This window comes from Pygocentrus nattereri, chromosome 2, assembly GCF_015220715.1.
Source record: "Pygocentrus nattereri isolate fPygNat1 chromosome 2, fPygNat1.pri, whole genome shotgun sequence".
Taxonomy (NCBI): domain Eukaryota; kingdom Metazoa; phylum Chordata; class Actinopteri; order Characiformes; family Serrasalmidae; genus Pygocentrus; species Pygocentrus nattereri.
Window position 1 is genome coordinate 31,762,091 of NC_051212.1, and position 19,186 is coordinate 31,781,276.

The following is a 19,186-nucleotide window of genomic DNA, read 5'->3' on the forward strand; positions in this document are numbered from 1 at the left end:
TCATTAGCTCTTTTCCTATTTCTTTTAAATAACAATTATTATAAATAAGTCCATCCTCTCTGATAAGTATGGTGGAGGATTTAAAATGTTTTACAGCTATTTTTCCTCAAAAAGTCCTAGAAACCTCATTAGGATATATGGCACCATGGACTCCACAAAGTTCCAATAGATTTTCAGTGAACAATCATTTTAAATGCACATCCAAGATCCACAACATATGTCCAAATGTACAAAAGAAGATGACCACATCAAGACTTTGATATGACCGTCTGTCCTAGTGTCCTGGCCTAAACTCCACTGAAAAACCCAGGTGAGCTGTAGAAGAGAGTTCAAAAGAGTGGATCTAGGACCCTGGAGAATCTGAAGAAATATCTATTGAGGAGTGGTCTCAGATTCCCTGCTCTGTAGTCCCACTTTCACAATAATTGTAACAGTAATAATTGTAAATTTTTATTTGAAAATATGTTTTAATAATGATTTTTTTGTTTGGTTATACTAAATTTATTTGAATTAAAGATAGATAACTCATATTTTTGAAATGTGAGAAATAGCTAATTAAAAAAAACATCTGAATACCTCTCCCTTTCCAAGCGTGTAGCGGAATAGTTGTTTTCCTTCATATTTCTGCTTCTTTTTTCTTTGATGCCGAGGATTCGCTCTCAAATGTCTTACAACATAAAATGGTTGATCAGCAACTACAGCAACAACTGATTCTTCTTCTTTCTCTGTCTTTCAGTCGGTATTATAGCGCCACCAAATTAAAACGGCCACTTTCTACACAAAAACGCGAAAGGCACACTCTAGAGCCAGTGTTCAGGTTGTCCTTGCTGGGTTATGGTAAAAAGGTGACGGCCTCTGTTGGAAGAGGACCTGCTCCTTATGTCAGTATGAAGGACAATTTCTAAGCTAAGGACAATACAATGATTTATAGTTACAAGTGATTATACACTATTGAAAACATCATTTTGTACATACTATACTCCATTTCTGCCAATAGACCCCCTATGTTTTACACACTGCACCTTCAATCACAAAGATTTTTTTTTTTTACTTTTTTAGGAAAGCAAATCTAATAGAGCTTTTTTTGTAAATCACAATTTACTTTCTTTTTGAATTTCTCTTTCTATCTTGAGCTGCTCAGGACGTAAGGCCATAGTAAGACAGTAGTAAAGGTCTTTACAGGTCTTTGCGGGTTCTTTATCTTCTTTTTGTCTTAAATTATTAGTAAAGTGTTTATTCTTGCATAAATGGCTGCAACTGTAACAACTGCAATTTCCCCCTGGGATCAATAAAGGAATCTGAATCTGAATCTGAATTATCCTGCATGCTGTATAGATCATGACAAAGGACATGTATAGAAATGGACCAGTTTTGGAAAAAGAGTAAAGTTTGAATTGGTTTTGTCTCAATTGTCTGATAATTCTGCCAAGTAAGGAACTCAGAGAACATGGTTGTAGTGGCACAGGCCTGTAGGGAGCAGCATTTTCATTCTACATGCATTACGTGTATAATCATGTGATTCAAACTTCCATTTCTATCATAAAATCCTTTGTTTCATCCATAATACCAAGAACAAAAGATTAACAAGCATATGACCAACATATGAATATCAGTAATATGGGCTTCAGAATGTAAGTTACAGTGAAATGGAAAGTCTAGAGAATGTTTTGGAGATGACTTGACTGCCAAAACCTGTGGTTTATCATAACAGGCCTTGGCATGTTGGGTGTGTCCAAAACATTTTCAGGAGGAAAACATGGAGAGCTGCTGCTTAGAAATACGCCACTGATCTACGGCTGGGGACTGAATTCTCACATCGTTTTAAAACAACAGTGAGGAAACTGTGAGATGGCGTAAAGAGCAGCAGAGAAGGTTGTGAAAGAAAATTCCACAAAACTCCAGTTCAAACCCAAGGGCAAGCAGTGTGCTGGCTGCAGGAACAGGCGTGCTCACAGAAAGTGCTCAGCCTCAGGGAAGAACAAACAACAAAGGATTACTGCAAACATTTCAGCTGTCTAAAGTAGAAAGTGCACATGAAGTGACGCCAGTAAGGATGATTCATTTCTGGTGATGTCCTCTCTGGACAGATAGAAAGCTCTATTGGAAGGTAATGGACCGTGAGGCATGCATGCTGAACCTGTGGAATTTCACACATTCCTAAAAAAATTGACATATTTCAAACATTCTTAGGTCAAATCTGCTCTCACACAATGAGATATATGTGGAAATATACTTGCTATTTACTGAAAGCAATGGCAAAAAGAGTCAAGGCAATCTGTGCGTGGAAAGGAAAAATGGGAATGTAATCCACAAATCGTTGCTGTCCAAAAAAAACAAACAACAAAACAGAAAAAAAATCCATCTCCATTTTTATTTTTCTACATCATGAGAATGTGGCACCTGGCCTTTACATAGTGTGAAACTTTTATCATGAATGGACCAGAGATACATCAGGGGCTGGTGTCATGCACAGTTTGATGGTTTCCCAACACAGACCTGGTATTAATGTGGAAATGAACTTTAATCAATTAAACAGCCTTTATTTAGACTCACAGAGCAATCATAAGGACACTCAGTTACAGTGTATCTGAGAAAGACAATGAGATTTATGTGCAAAATGACATGTAATTAACTAAAACAAATAAGGACAAATTGGATGATCAGTTATTTAGTGAAAAATAATAACAGATAGGGAAAATAAACAACACAAATAAAGACAAATAAGAAATATGGTAACAATAAAACTAAAAATAAGCTAGAGTTAGTTAAAACTAAGTAAAACAGATAAAAACCATCAAATTTAAAGAATTGATTAAAATAATGTACTAAAAAAATGTGATATATACAATAAGATACAATACATGTTATACAATATATGTAATACAATGAATATGGTTCTGTATATACAACACATTCCCCATCAGTCTGAAGAACCATTTCACCACACAAAGAACCATTTAAGCATGAAAATGGTTCTATATAGAACTCATGGATCTAGACAGAACCTTTATTACAGGACCCTTAAGTGTGTGTCAAAACTGAACTCAATGATGGGGCTTCAGAAACCAACCTAGACTGACCCTTACAATGTCCACTCCATTTCAACTTTTTCTTCTCAAGGCAGCCATCATGTTTGGTCCTGGTGTCCATCCTCTACAAAAGCAGGTTGAGAAGTGAATGATTCAATGATGTAATCGTAGGCACACATAAGGAGAAGCACTAGAGCTCTTACTGTGTTCAAAAAGTGTGACAACAAAAGACCCCCATCCCACATGAAACAGACCACCAGAGCATTGTCTTATAGCCTAGATTTGAAACCGGATAAACCTAAGAAGGTTATCTGTAGAGCTTGACTTATTCACTCCTGCTTTTACACAACAGTTTATAACACTATTAGAAGAAGTCTTGCACGTAAAAATGTGCAGTAAATTCTCAGTTTCAGGTCAAACATAAAAGCAGGTGTTACTCTGCTATAGACGAAAACACCTAATCAGATGCAAGAGAGCACAGATACACTATATTGCCGAAAGTATTCGGTCGTCTGCCTTCACACTCATATGAAGTTGAGTGACATCCCATTCTTAATCCATGCAGTTTAATATGATGTTGGCCCACCCTTTGCAGCTATAACAGCTTCAACTCTTCTGGGAAGGCTTTGCAAGTTTAAACATTGTTGAACAAATGTATATTTTATACAAACAACTAAATGCATTATGCAGCTAAATAGCAAATTTGTAGTAAATGTTGTTTCCAAATATTAACCTCCCTGCTGAAAAAACAGGATAGACCAACCTGCCTTCCCAGCTGGTCTGATGAAGCTCTGGCTATTGGCTGGTTTAGCTGATCACTTAGTGCGGTCATGCTGGTCGACCAGTATTCCAGCACCCAAAACTCAACATGGTTAGGTGGTAATCAGCTGTGCTGGTCTTTGCTGGTTTTCAGCAGGATTTTGAGCTTGAATTTACTTAACAGTATTACTTAAGTTGATGTAAAGTGAACCTAACAGACCTCCTTGCAGTATCACAGTATGACTTCTGCTTATTTGCACAACTGTACAATTGTTTATTTTAGCATTATTTCGTTCTGTAATATTCTGCATATGTTAGTTATAATATCATTTTTATTCAGACCTGCATATGTATAGATATTCATATCTGTACAAAGATTCGCACATCTCTGTTGCTCCTTTCAATCAGGTCCTTATTATTATTATATTATTTCATATTTTCATTTTATTCGTCATTTAGAGGAATATTTGCCAGTAGTCTGTGTGCTTCTCTGGTCTGTTCAGTGCGTTACATGTGATAATGTGTGGCCTCACCAAGACTAATACCTTGTATGTGTAACTTATTTGGTGAAATAAAGTGATTCTGGTTCCTACATTAAAATCAATTTTTAACCTTAATATACATAATACATAAAGCTAATTTATTAATTTACTCAAAAAGTGAGGCTTTTTAAAAAAAGTAAACTCAGTATTGTAACTTTACAGTGTGGCTGCCTTAATACTTTGATTTTATTAAGCCTCTCACTGCAGGTTAATAGGATTATTGTTCTGTTAATGTACTATTTCATGCTCAATAAGACAACTAATCAGTTCTAACAGTGTTTCACTAGAAAATGCGATATTAAACACCCCAAACCTGCACAGTGACTCCTCCGTTCATCCCCATTTCCTCGAGTAAAATCCAGAGAGAAACGCTCTCCCTGCTGGAGGTCCAAACTCTCAGCCTCCAGGCCTTTGGTGAACGTTTGGGAAAGCCCACCGCCGGTCCTGCCCTTCTGACGTCAGTGGGAGAATCTGAGGGGAGAAGTCTGACTCGCCGTTTTCCACAGAAAAGCGGGATGGACTCCGAACACAGTCTCCGCGAAGCAGCGAAGGACCTGAGGTAAGAAGCGGCACAGGCAGGCACGCGGACAGCGCTTTCACTCTCCGCTGTCACGGGGTTCGGGGGTTTGTTTTGGGTGAAGCTGAGCGGTGGGTTTACCTCGATTCACAACCGAGCAGCAGCGGCGGTGGGCGTCACACTTCACACTCCACTGCCGTCCTGCTGGCAGCAGTCAGAGCTGCAGTCATCTACACGCAGTCACGTACAGCGGCGCTCTTCGCGACCAGAGCCCAGCTACTGCCTATTGCACGGTTATGCAGCTTTACTCTGAAAGGGGAACTCCACCGAGTTTTCTAATTCACCACAACTAAATGTTTGGGATGTAGAGTCGTTCAGTGTCTGGTGTGAAAAGCTCGTTCTAGAGGAATTGTTCTCAGTGGTGGTGATAGCAACCAGACGTCCACTTCTAAAATCACCCTCACAGAAAGTTACTACACAAACTAGTTAGATCTACACTGCCTGATACCTGGCACATTGCTTTGCGATAGCTTTGTGCTAAAAGTTTGTCTTAAAATGTAGTTCAGTCCACGTATTTTAGTCCGTTCAGTGCGGAGGGGTACATGCAGGGCGATGTGAGGCAAAATAGTCCCCAAAGAAAGCTTATTATTTTCAGATTCATGGCTATTTTATAATTAGCAACATTAACAACATTACATATCAAAACTGATAAGACACTGGTGGTTTGTAAATAAAATGGCCATATTTGTGTAATGGACACTGTGCCCCCTGGTTCCTGTCAGCACCACTGTAAAGAAATGAGTCTCTCTACAAAGTTTCTCTACAAGGAATCATTTCACATCCAACCACTCTGAATGACTCTGTTCACATCTCAAAGACTGAATTATAGAAAGTTTGAAAAGTTGGTGGAATTCCCCTTTAATATCCTAACTACTAATATGCAAGTTATGAGAGCGAGGAACTGAAGTGTGGGCTTTCATATGAGTCCTTATGGTTTAAATGGTTAAACAGGGTCTGAACAGCACAACTCTGACAAGCAAAGAGCATCTCAGAGTAAAAGTAAACCAAGTTGTGCAAGAAATGTGTTTTAGGTCAATATGCCAGTCCAATGTTTTTCCCCTCCAAAACCATGTTTTTCTCTTTTCTCAGGCATTTTAAAATGACACTGGTGCTTTTGTTGTGAACAAATCTCCCATAAGTTTCCATGGCACATAGAACTGCCTCCAGATTCAAGTTCAGAATGGGCTGCGAGCTGCAAAACGGTTCACATCCTCGTGTCTATAATGTCTATAACATTCAGCAAAAAGTTTTAGCATAAAATTGCCAATTAACTTTTAGCATAGTGGCTGGAACTCCGGATGCACTAGCTTTAGTTATCTGTGTTCCTGTGCATGAAAAGGAGGAAGGTGGAAAGCAATGACTCATACTGTAGAAACAGGCCCCGAACTGCAACAATTAAATGAGAAAAGAGCAGTAAAATAGTTCCAGAGAAGCTGACCAGCATTACAAGTGTTCCCTTCTTTACTGTAGGACAAAGAATTTGAGGTTGTTGCTGCTTTAGCAGTACATTCAGGCTTCTAAAAGCAATTTGCTGTCTGTTTATTTGTTATAGTGTTTCCACTATATCATAATTTTCAAGACAAATTTCAAATCTGCAGTTGTTTATGATTCAGTGTTGTTCAGGAAGAAGGCCTGGCAGATGTATATAATGATGTAATGAACATGGCAAATGAACAGATTTACCATGTCAGTAAGTGTCCCTGTAACGTCCCTCTGTCTTTTTTAACCAGGTGCAGCATCGGGCTTGCCTATCTCTTCTTGTACTACTTGCTACAGTTCTGTGGACACACATGGATCTTTGCAAACATGTCTGCCAGATTTCTCTCATTTGGCTGCGGTAAGTAACAGCTTAAGGCTCTCCACCCTAAATAAATACTGTGAAGCAGGACGACAAGAGCTGTTTAGCTTTCTGCAGCCTTAGGTTTTATGCAAAATCTCCTGAAAGTAGTGGCTCATGTTTATGTAAACACATGCAAGACGAGCACTGTAGACTGACGATAAACAGGGAGAAAAATTAAGGAAGGGAACATGTGTTGTACAAGCACTTGCTAAAGAAACCACTAACGGACTAACAGACCAATGTCATGTGCCTAACTTGTACATTAGACTTTATTACCCATTGACCACTTTTGTTTTAATACTGTTAGCAACTTGCTGGCAATGCCATTTAACCACTGATGCTAATTCAGGGGCAGACATGAACCCTCCACCTGAAATTATGCAATGCAGTTTTAAGGTTTACTGGACGGTTGCCGCAAGTGAACAGATGAGTTGCAAAAGAGTTGCCAGATTTCAGTTATTACATAGCTGTCAATCACAGTTTAAATCTCTGGTTAAACTCAAAACAGATCATTTGGTTTAGTTGTAGCCAGTAATAACAGTGAAAGAAGGACTAACCTGTCTTTACTGTATTATGATCATTTGTTGAATTATGCCACATAATCATCCTTTTTTTTTATCACCATATTTTTTATTATGGGCTCCATTGCTAAAACATTTACATACAGATCAGAGTTTTAGTGATGCAATAGAAAGAAAGGAAAAAAGCAACAAAATTGAATCTCTATACTGACTTTGGCTTTCCTGTTAATAATATTTGTTTATTTGTGTAATTATATTCAATTAGTGTAAATATAATGAAGTATATACATACTTGATTTATTTTTTTACATTTGAATTGCTGTTTGTAAGCTATGGCCTCCTGATGTTGGTCCCCTGCATTTAATGTAGTACATTACATAATCGGACTCTTTACTGTCTGTTTTTAGACGCTTTAGCTGGCACATTCTATTTTGTGGGAGTGATGATGTGTGTGTGCCAGCTTCTGTCAGTACTAGAGCTTTTCCACATAGCAGATGGACTTGAAGACAGCAGACTCCTCCCTCGCTTGGTCCAGGTAATGCTGAAGTATGATAACAGCGTTAAAACATTAACACACTGTACCACACATTCATTCATCCCGTTACAAGCTCTTCTCTTCCTCAATTTTCACTGGCAGGTGATGGAGAGAAATTTCCTTTTATACCTCATCATCAGCCAAGAGGAGTTTCAGAGTAAAACGATAGTGTGTGTGCTGTTTTATCTGTGGAACATGTCAGATCTGTTAAGGTGTGTATCTTCCACTTGCATACAATATGAGATGATTCATAGTACAATAGTACAATTCCCTGTAAATTACTGTACATTTCAGTACATTTTAAGCTTTCTTTTCTCGTGCTACACAGCCTCGCACACAGCACCTTTCACAAGCAGCATACTCTGCTTTTTTAGATAGTTGTCGGTTCAAGCACTAACAACAAAGCTGTGCAAGACTGTGTTCTGTATTGTAGGTACCCATATGAGCTCCTGTGCCTCATCAGCACCCCATCGTTCAGCATGCTGTGGGCGCGCCACACCGTCTCCATTCCAGTCTATATACTGTCTGTGATCGCAGAAGGTACGATATGGTCATCACCATCCCATTCATATTTCAACCACTGGCCATTTCTAATGTAAACAGCGACGTTTGTGCTGGTTGTACGTGCTGCCATGCATATTATCATTCAGGAAGGGAAACCGTTGCCAATATACGAATCAACCACTGGCAACCGATTAAACCATAAGCCAAAATACTACAAATCCATCAGAACGCCTACAGAAACAGCAACATTCCTGTACATGTAAGTGCGCAGATAAAGCTCCAGTATTAAGCGTAAGTTCACTGATCTATATGTCTGCATTACTCATTAGTTTACCCAGGCCACTGAAGCTGTAGTTTGTGTAATATAACCCTCTGAATCTCTATATGGTATAAAGTTTGTTTTAGCCTAAAGCTTAAAATTTAAATTACTAAAATTTAATTGGCCTAAAACTCACTAAGAAAAACCAAAAAGTGTCACGTGGCTTGACCCTGCTAGAGTAAAACTGCTGGTGTGAAACTGTGGCTCTGTGGCTCTGCAGACAGATATCATTGACCCATCCACTAAATTTTGTGGAAAATAATCAAGACCACGTGTCTTTGTTTAGAGTCACTATATAATAATGTTTGATGGTACATCTATTATACTTCAAAAGAGAACAACATTTAGACGATACTAGGCTTCTGTACTATAATATCTCTGCAAATGGCCAAAATACCTCTGTAAAAAAACACTACATTTCTCTCTAATGCTAATCCGGCTGGATCTAGTCCTACTATCTACATTTTATGTGTTTATCAGTGGATCACCAACAGGATCAGCCTTTGCCCACAATTATCACATCAGTGCATCTTTAGTAGCTAAACAGATCTAGACATGTTGGAAATGACGTTATGCTAACAGTATGAGCTGCACACAGAATAATCAGTAAATCAATATCATTACATCAAATTAATAGTGCAGTCTAAACTTACATATTTTGACAAAGTTGTGCGTTGTTGTTCCTCGTTAGGTTAAATAAGATGTTAGTAAAATTTGTCCAATTTTCTGTATCATATGGTACAGTATTTGTACTGTAACTCGATATTAAACTGTATAAATAGGACAGAAGAATGTTTTAGAACAAGGTAGTTGGCATTTGGACTTCAGAATAAACATTTGTACAGTCTTGAATAAGAACTTTACAGTTGTATAAACAGAAAGCAGGTCATTGTTTAAGCGTGCTGTCGGTCACATAAGGGCTACGAATTGGCCACATGGTTAGGAAATAGACTTCTGAACAAGCAGGAAGTGAGACAGTACATAAGTCCGAGTTAGAGTGTGTGCTGGCTGGGACAGCGGTTGGACGGAGGGGGGTGTGTGTGTGTGTGTGGGGGTTGTTGTTGGGGTCAGGAAATGTGTTGATAAAAGAGCGCTGCAACTGTACCACAGCCAACAACCTGATAGCTTCAACTTTGGTGTTTCCAAAACGTCTGAAGTAGAAAGGAGACTGAAAAGGCACAACTAATCAGATTAATTGTACAAAATAATTTTAAAAGTATTTGAGCAAGACTGCTATGTTTTTGTTTTATATAAGCAACCAGCACATCTCTGCTGCAAAAAAACGCAAACACAAAATTTCCAGCACATATTGTTTATGATTCTGAACCAAAAGAAGAATGAGTGCAAACACTACAGCTAAGGATTAAGCTGGGATTAACTGCAACAAGCTTGTCTTAACATTCTCTAAAAGGTTTGGCCTGCCTAAAAACATCAATATATTGGTCAAAATGAATATGAGAATAATTATTGATAAGAGTCTGTACCACAAAATAGAAAATAACACAAAGTGAAAATATATTTACATGATAGCTGATATATGTTTTTGACGAATCTGTGCATACTGGATTCTCTCACTGTTTACTTTAGGATGCTTTGTTTGTACACGGTGTTAAAACTAATCCTGCCATGTGGAGGCTATAATTCAGCCTGGCTAGCTCTCACTGTGAATACTTGCATCTTCTTTTTAAAAGGCAAAATAGTTTTTTTGCATTTAAAGACAAAAGATTCTAATTACAAGTTTTTTTTCTTCGCTTTTACCACTACTTCACCATTATCAACACATAAAGACATTCCTGTTACCACCACTATAAAGAAATCTGAGTCTCAACAATTAACCATTTCACAATAAACCACTCTGAATGCACCATTTCACAAAAGAGGAGGAATTCCCCTTTAACTCTCTAACCTGTTGAAAAATAGTTACTTTTATGGTATAAAGTAGTCTTCAAGGGTATCTGGAGAAAAAGCTGTCTGCTTGCTATCCAAATTCACAGCTGAAAGTACAAGAATACGAGAACATGACTAAAAACGGTTTAACTGTTTAAACTGTTACTTTTCTTGTAACAGAGGCACTTCTTTAATAATACAAACACAGTTGTAGTTGTTTGCGTTGCATAATCTACCATCTGCTGTAATTTCCTCTTGCAACACTCTCTTTCTTTATATCCTCCTTTTCTCAGGAATCAGTGTTTTACAGGCACTTCCTTATTACGAGGCTCAGGAGACGTATTCCGACGAGCTTAAAGCACCTGTTTCTGTCTATGTCCATTTTCCATACCTGCTAATGGCTTACCTTCCTCTGTTGGCAGCAGGTGAGACACAAACTGACTGCTGTTCACTCCACAGTGAATAAATACAAAAGGCAGCAATAGCTTGCAAGCCATTGGTAAACGCTTTTATTTCTGTTTTGAAGGTTCTGGCGTTACAGTACTAATCTTAATGAAACAAAGGACACAGACATTTGACAGCTGGAATAAGAAGATGAAGATAAGTTAACTGAAGAAATTCTCAGTGTTACAAAATAATGCCATTATGTTTAAATGAAAAGGACATAAGCTAAAATGCACTTTGGTGCCCGTTTTTGGTTTTTTGGCCTGAATCATGGAAATACATTTTTTTTTTGTCACTTTTATGACTTTATTGAAGTTTCAAAACATAATGGTCACTGCCCAAACCACACAAGCCACATATGAAACGATGTTGCAAAAAATGGCCTGTTTTGGTTTCACTGTTTGTGTGTTGTCATGAAAACTAATAGATTTACATATATATGCCTATTCAGCCTATAGCAGTTTAGCTCCGCTCATTCACACTGATGTCATAAGGAGTGATTACTTTTTGAAGGAGGCACAATACAGGGCAACCAATCAGAAGAGATCATTTATGGAAGTCTTAAAGGAACAGCCTGCTTAATTCTAAGGGATAAAGAGATGTAGGAAAATGGTCATGTAGAAAAGAATCCTAAATTAAAATGCAAGTGAAATGTAGGATATGGGCACTTTAAGACCGAATGGGATAGGTTACATTGATATATAACAGGCAGTGTAGCACATATGGAATTGTACTGCCACGAACAAAACTAAGGACTGAATTTTGCACCTTTTCATGTAACAGATTAAATGTTTTATTAAATGTATCTGGGAAGAAATACTGCTGTTTAAATGCAAATGTACTGAAATACTGCTTGACACACTGACCGCAAAAGTTATATTAATCCACAAAGTAAACTTAATCAGTCATTCTGTGAAGGATCCAGCAAGTACTTCCGAAGAATCTGCTTAAGCCTGCAATCCATTAACTTTGTAACAAAAATAAGGGCTCTGTTAAGCGCAGTTAAAGCTAGCAGTGACTGAGTGCATTACTGAGGTCACCAGCCATATGCTCTGGTCCACACTGTCTTCTTCTTAAACTCTGGGATGGATTTCAAAGCCAGTAAAGCCGCTGAGAAGGAAAAGAAAGACAAGCTAGGTATAAGCTGATAAAGTGCGAGATACAGGACACATGAAACTATGTAGCACGTCATAAACTGTAGCTTTTGAGATGTCATGCAATGTTTTACAGGAGGTTTTAAAACTGGTTGCAGTCATCATACCATAGCAAAGTTGAAAATAGCTTTTTGACACTCAGCTTCTCACCTCTGGCTGTAAAGATAGCTGTGTGTGAAAATGCATCCTCAGGAGCTTCCGTTATGCTGAAGAGCCAATCAATAAACTGTCAGAAATAGGAGAAGACAAACGAATCATTCTTGCATGGTTGTTAAGAATCTTTTAATAATGTTTTGAACTCCAGTCTTGAAACTTATTTCCTTTGACTTCCCCTTCTTTATGCAAGTGGATTATCTTATATCTAATCTCCTCATATGAAAGTAAAGGGTGGATAAATTAATTACTTATAGATTTGATATACTTAGTGTTGGAGGATTTTGTATATTGTTCTGTTACACAGGTTTACTGCTTTTTTCCCTAAAAATGAAAAATGAATAACTTGTTTTGAGTGTCTTTACTGCCAATCGAATAAAACGTTTGCACAGTGCTGTAAATTACCAAAATTTACTTTTGTACGACTACATGAATTTTTTTTATTCATCAAAATACCCACAGAAGCTCTTCTGGAACTGATTAGACACAGCAGAAAACATTGTGATTGGCTCATTTGCATATTGTGGCCTTCTGCTGTATCACTATCAATCACATCAATATCACAATGACAACAACCAAATGATGTCTTGTATAGCCCTTTTGAAGCTTCATCCTTCCATAAAAAAACAACCTTCTACAATCACTGATATTAGAACAATCCGTACCTTCTGTGACTGGGACTTCCACGGCTCCTTGGCCAGCAGATGCTTCAGACTGTATGGCATTGCTAGCACACACTGTTTAAGTGACTCATCAGTGCTAACAGTGTTTACATAGAGGCCATGGGGTAAGTCTGGGTACTGAAAGGTTGATTGTTTCCATGGAAACCACTGGGCCCGGACCCCAATGAGGAGAGGCATAGAGTGGTCTGCCCATGACACCAAAGCAGAGGCGAAAACATCAAGCAGGAAGTCGGTGCCCTGTACCGAGGGATGAGAAACTGTTTAGACTGACCACTGACAAGACACACCCCAAATGTGGTCATGCAGTCAGCTAAAATTTGGTGTCTATAGTTTGCTTGTTTAGTTTTGCACTTGAGTGGTAAGTAACTCCAGCATAGCTAACAAGTCATAACAAGTCACATTCAAGTTTATACCTCAGCAATCAGTATCATGCAGTTTGTAAGACCTCAAACAGATTAGGTTTCTGACACTGCATGATATATTGTTATCTATAAAATAGAAAAAGGTACAAACATACTTCAAGCTTCCACATGGCTGCAACTACAGTTTTTAGCTATGCAATGTACTTTTATCCATTTTTACAGATAACAGTGTTTGTATAGGGTCTGTAGTATGTTGTGCAAGATACAATAGCCTCATCGCTTCGGAGAATCTTGTATGACTGACTGCAGGTGAAAAGGTTGTACACTTTCTCTAAATTACTGATACAAGTTTCATCATAAGGGTTAAAGCTGTTGGCCATAAACTCTGCCATAAGCATTTTTATCTGCTAGGACTGACAAGTTTTCATTGTGAGCAGTACCTCTCTCAGTATTTACACACCTTTTTGATGTTGTCACATTTCACTGAAGGAGCTCCATATGCCACTTTCCTGATGTGCCCCATTAACTCCAGTAACCACTCCATTCTTTTGGACACACCTAAAGGCAATGCAAATGCTGCTTGAATAAGGCCTTACAAAGCATTCACACAAATGGAATTATAGCACTATAATCGTGCAATGTATTTTACCATATTTCAACATATTTCATAACTGTAATTATGAACAATTGTGATGCAAACACTTTCTGTAATGCCTCTCATTGACAAGAGAGACCGAAAGTCTGCAAAGCGATTTAAAGTCACTTGATCTTCTGATCAAGTGACACATAATGTGAGCAACCAGTGAGTCACTCCACTCATAAGAAATTATAGAACAGAATAGAATAGAATTTACAACCATTTGTCACTGTGTTTGCACACTGTGAAATTAGACCTCTGCATTTAACCCATCTGTGCAGTGAAACACCCTCATACATGCACGCTAGTGAACACACACACTAGGGCGCAGTGAGCACACTTTCCCAGAGCAGTGGGCAGCCCTATCCACAGCGCCTGGAGAGCAATTGGGGGTTAGGTGCCTTGCTCAAGGCTCAAGGGCACTTCAGTCATGTACTGTCAGCCGAGGGGATCGAACCGGCTGAACTTCCGGTCACAGGGCTGGTTCCCTAACCTCCAGCCCACGACTGCCCCCAAGAAATTATGCAGATGCAGAAAGCTGTGGTTTCCTATTATCATTAGTTTTTGTTTTAGAAATCTAAAAAGAGCCTGATTTAAGCTCTAGCTTCTACCTTTAATGGTAGTTGGCATCTGCAGTCTCAGTTGTCAGCATCTACTGATTTTCTATTGGCTAGCCAGCATGTTAGTACTCCATCACTTATGGAATCTCTTCCAGTATTGTTATATATTATTACATAACCACATCTCTGTGTATGATTTTCTTTGTTCTTGGCATGTATGGAAAGGTTTGCTGACTCTTGTTTGAAAATGTACAGTGCTGTGCAAAGATCAGCGACCCTTCATTTATTTAATGTCCACTCAAAACAGTCATTATTTTTTAGGAGATAACTCTCAGGGGATTAAATACAAGATTGTACTTGGACAAGGAATGGGAAAGTCAAAGGAAAATGAGGGAACAAATTGTGCAAAACCAAAAGTGTCACCATCTAATACAAAGTACTTTCATCTTTAAGAGAGAAGAGGAAAATCAAGCCCCACTCTTGCTTCAGATGTCATGGCTCTGAAAGGATATGCAGCTCTCAAGAGGCCATTTTTAAGAAAAAAGAAATAAAAAAGGGGGAAAAGAAGCTGCAGGTTTTCTCTGAACAATGTACTGACCACCACAGAGCCCCAACGTCAACATCACTGAATGTGTTTAGAATTACTTGGATGCAACCAACTTCTAAGACTTAACTTTTGAGGTATGGAAAAAGCTACAGATTTCTTTGAAAAACTGAACGCAAGTCCCCCGAAAAGAAAGAAAGCTGTGATAAAGACAAAGAGTGGATACTAAACAAATGTTTTTTTAAATGTTTTACATGTTATTTTTACTAATGCCTAAAAATGAATAACTTAATGGCTATTCTGCTTGGAAATGAGATATCTGAAAGGAGGTTTCTGACTTTTGCACAGCACTGTATAATTTGATAACACCCGTTCAGTGTGGCACTTAGTTGCCTTAAACCTCGGGCGCATCACATTACTTTCTTTCTCTCTCTCTCTCTGTCTCTCTCTCTGTCTCTCTCTCTGTCTCTCTCTCTGTCTCTCTCTCTGTCTCTCCCCACATTTGTGTATTTGTGGAAAATGCTGCTGCAAGACTGCTACAAAACACATCTTTCCATATCCTGACAAGTGACATTTACCCTACCAGAACTGACTGGAAGTTTGCCAAATACAGCAGTTCTACTGAGGGCTTCATTAAGTGCTCTTCACTTTCAGCGTTTTATTTACACCAGTTCTGGTATGGACATTATTATCTAATAATGATTTTGTAATTTATTAATAAACCCCTTAGTAGAATACTCATAATATTACAGTTTAGGAAACACTAGTGAAATCGGCAGTGAAATATTTGGAACTCACCTGTGTTAGCGCTAGAGGCCAGACGTGATTGGTAGAGACACTGCAGGAGAAGCCAACTGATCTGCTCACTCCTACCCTTCTGCAAGACGATGATGATGACATCATTTAGGCCCAGGAGTGGGATTCTGCCCTTTGAACTGAAGTAGGAAAGAATAAAGGTGGTCTTCTCCACATTGGCCTGTAGAGGTCAGTACAGATCAGTTAGAGTTAGAGATAGATTTACTCAGTTCTGCACTGTTCACCATAGCATTTTCTTTGCTCTAACCCTCCTGATTCAATGCATCAGGTGCTTGACAAGATAATAAATTAAAAAGTTAGATGATTCTAGGCTTATGATTCAATTACTAATGTCATGATTTAGACATTATCTAATAATTCCAATGAAACTAATATGTAATGTATGTAGTTATGAGAGTGAGGAATTATTGTGCCTGTACAGTGAAACAAATCAATTTGAACCAAACAGCACAGAGAGCAAGATTTTCCAAGGACCAAATAATTTTAGCAAATTTTAGTAGTCTACCGATATGCTGCTTTAGTAGAGAGAATTTGTACCTCAGTCACTTTGACGATTCTGTCAATCTCTGTGTCACTCATTTCTGACAAGCAGGAACAGATTCCTTCATATAGTTCCACCTCGTTGGGCTACAAAAAAAAAAGAATACTTAAAAACTTTTAAGACAGAAAAACAAAGGCACAGGCAACACACTAATTTTAACAAATCTGAAGTATAAAACCACCAATTAAAAGTCTGAAATTACTTGTTATATAAACTTCTTGCTATTCTGTATGCAATATTAAATTATAAAAATGAAGATTTAAATAATATAAATTGCACCAGATTTATGTTTTATTCAATATTTAAAGTATTTGGAGAATTCTTATTTTAAGAAATTATTACATAAGAACTATTATTTTGTCAACTTTACATTAACTTACATTAAAAGTAATTAACCAAAATCTAAAGCATTTGGAGATATTCTGGGTTTTTTTGGAGACAGCAAAGAAATTTAAAATATCTATGTATAATATTTCTTGTTATTATCGACCTCAAAATTTGATCACCACTTTTTTTCCCTTATTGTTAAATTTATTTAAACTTCATTTTTGATGCTGTACAGCTTTCATTTTAGAATCATCTGCAGCTCATTCGCTTTACAGCTTCATTTGGAGTTCTAATCGATAAGTTATACAGGACTAACACATTATCACCATGTCATACAATTAAATTCAACCAAAGTGGTTTCATATCACTGAAAACACTGCCTTATGATTCCAAACTTCTAAAGAGAAGCATATGCTCTTTACAACACCACCTACTCTACGAGGACTCTAGGGAGGTCCTACCTGTATACGATCATCTAAAAGGTTGTAAATCTTCTCTGTGGTGGAGCATAGAGTGGTCCAGCAGTTTTGGGCTGGGTTGGGGAGAGCCATAGCCTTAGCCAAGCCGCGCAGAATGGAGAGACACAGAGAGAGACGCTGAACGCGAATCTCTGAGTTAAACTGCTGCACGGCCAAACTCTCCACATACACCTGTAGCTTATCCTCCGCCACATGCTTCATCCAACTGCACAGACACTCGTACAGAAGCGCTCTGGTGCGGAGCTACAGTGGGAAGAAGAGAGAAATATAAAACTTTACATACAGAAGATGGAGTAAGGAATAATTTGTTACTACCACTTTAACTTTGTAACAGGAGCAAAAAAGTTTTAATGTACACCAATCATTATGGACCATTCATATTAGTCCATTTATTATGAAATGTTCATACAAAGTAAACGGCCAGTGGCATTCTCAAATGTTGTAAAAATCTCAAAGTAAAAAAATTAATCCTAAGCTTCAAGTTTCAAAGTTTTAGATGACAGTGGTGTTATACTGGTTGTAACATTTATATTTTATAAATTGTACACTTAATAACTGAGACATTCTCCTTGGATATCACAAGCTGTTACATAATTCGCTTAGCGCACTTGGAGAAGAATGTTAACTGTCAATTCTGTTACGTAAGAACAGATGAACATTTTAATTAGCATCGCAGTGGGGGAGAGGGAGACCCATCCTACCCACCCAGAGAGCTGCAGCTGGACTCTTGGCCACAAGTGGATATGGCATCTCCAGGGACTGAACTTACAGTCTCCCAATATCAGGGCAAAGCTAAGATGGCTTTGGCAACTGGAAGTTCCTATAAGTGTCATATGCCATTCTTGACAAACGTACCACACTAGAATTGTAGTCAAGTTTAATGACTCTAAACCAGGCACATCACAGAAAATTACTAGACAGAAGGGTTATGAATACTGTCTGATACTTCTAAGAGAAGATTTTGGCCCAAAATATTTGTTTTTTAAACTCCATTCATAACAGACATATATGGAGGGTGCTGTAAGGCAAAACAACACTCAAAGTAAATGTAGCTTTTTCTTTTTTATCTTCACCAACATTACACAAGCAGAAGATGCATGGGTTTGGATAGTCAATGAGTGACCTAGATTTTTGTTATAGAAATTGCAACCCCTGATTTTTATCAACACCATCTGAATCGTTGTAGTGTCTCTACCATTTTACATTAAACTACTCTGAATGACTGTGTAGAATTCCCCTTTTAAATAACGGTGTCCTCGTACTAACAAATGGAATCCATCCATATTGTTATAACATCACCCGACACGTATTTGGAAATCACTCACACTCAGACTGTGGACGAGAGGAGGAGCGAGCCACACACCCAGGAACAGTGTAGCACTGGAGGAAGACTGAGCCTGACTGGCTGCCAGCTCCACACAGTGATGCTGCACTTCCTCACCTACAAGACAGAGAGGAGCTTTTACGTACTCGCAAGCTAATGATTAAAAAGGGCATATGCACAACTACGCTCATGATGTTAGGTGCTACATTTTCACTCCGTGTAAGTCTTGGGCACTCCTGGTCAAATGACATGATTTTTTTTTTTTTAAGTGAAAATAAGTCATCACATCCTATACAGAGAATTAGTGTCATACCACTGGCTGTGAATATCAGTCATTCTGTCTAGTAACTTTACATTCAACGCTCAGAAATATCAAAGTACAAAGAATCTAAATGTTTACCAAAGTTGAGTCTCATCAGGGGTGAGAGGATGGCGTTCCAGTTGACCGGTGGATATTGGAAATTAAGCCCTACAGTGGCTAGTGGAGCCAACACTACCTTTATCAGATGAGGAGGAATGAACTCAGGCCCTACAGCCAGACAAATGAAACAATCAAATATGTTCAACCATACAACATACAAGTTAAAATTCAGAAATAATTCAATTAGAAATGACTTAAGTTGGAGATGTAGGAGGTTGAGAAACTAAT

The 19,186-nt window shown here is 38.1% G+C and overlaps 2 protein-coding genes across 6 annotated transcripts in view; one reads left to right on the forward strand and one right to left on the reverse strand.

The window, feature by feature from the left end:
* The first annotated feature begins 4,792 nt into the window (after positions 1-4,792).
* Positions 4,793-12,678, forward strand: hacd4 (3-hydroxyacyl-CoA dehydratase 4). The gene is made up of 7 exons (XM_017718855.2): positions 4,793-4,889; positions 6,638-6,744; positions 7,676-7,803; positions 7,906-8,015; positions 8,237-8,343; positions 10,807-10,938; positions 11,040-12,678. Exons 1-7 carry the CDS (start codon positions 4,846-4,848, stop codon positions 11,120-11,122), a joined length of 711 nt encoding a protein of 236 aa, XP_017574344.1. The 5' UTR covers positions 4,793-4,845; the 3' UTR covers positions 11,123-12,678.
* Positions 11,364-19,186, reverse strand: part of focad (focadhesin) — an 83,059-nt gene continuing 75,236 nt past the window's right edge. For all 5 annotated transcript variants that reach the window (XM_017718850.2, XM_017718846.2, XM_017718847.2 and 2 more), the window contains exons 36-44: positions 18,938-19,066; positions 18,539-18,654; positions 17,196-17,456; positions 16,404-16,493; positions 15,849-16,026; positions 13,770-13,867; positions 12,930-13,184; positions 12,262-12,337; positions 11,364-12,067 (exon numbers count right to left, since the gene is read on the reverse strand). In XM_017718850.2, the coding sequence (XP_017574339.1) occupies positions 11,994-12,067; positions 12,262-12,337; positions 12,930-13,184; positions 13,770-13,867; positions 15,849-16,026; positions 16,404-16,493; positions 17,196-17,456; positions 18,539-18,654; positions 18,938-19,066 (1,277 nt within the window). In that variant the 3' untranslated portion in view covers positions 11,364-11,993. The remainder of the gene's footprint in view (positions 12,068-12,261; positions 12,338-12,929; positions 13,185-13,769; positions 13,868-15,848; positions 16,027-16,403; positions 16,494-17,195; positions 17,457-18,538; positions 18,655-18,937; positions 19,067-19,186) is intronic.

Bases quoted from the DNA above. Each gene is read 5' to 3' on its own strand.
- hacd4 (XM_017718855.2), top strand. From the start codon at position 4,846: ATGGACTCCGAACACAGTCTCCGCGAAGCAGCGAAGGACCTGAG. The intron at 4,890-6,637 runs GTAAGAAGCGGC...TTTTTTAACCAG, and splicing joins GAAGCAGCGAAGGACCTGAG to GTGCAGCATCGGGCTTGCCT. The intron at 6,745-7,675 runs GTAAGTAACAGC...GTCTGTTTTTAG, and splicing joins ATTTCTCTCATTTGGCTGCG to ACGCTTTAGCTGGCACATTC.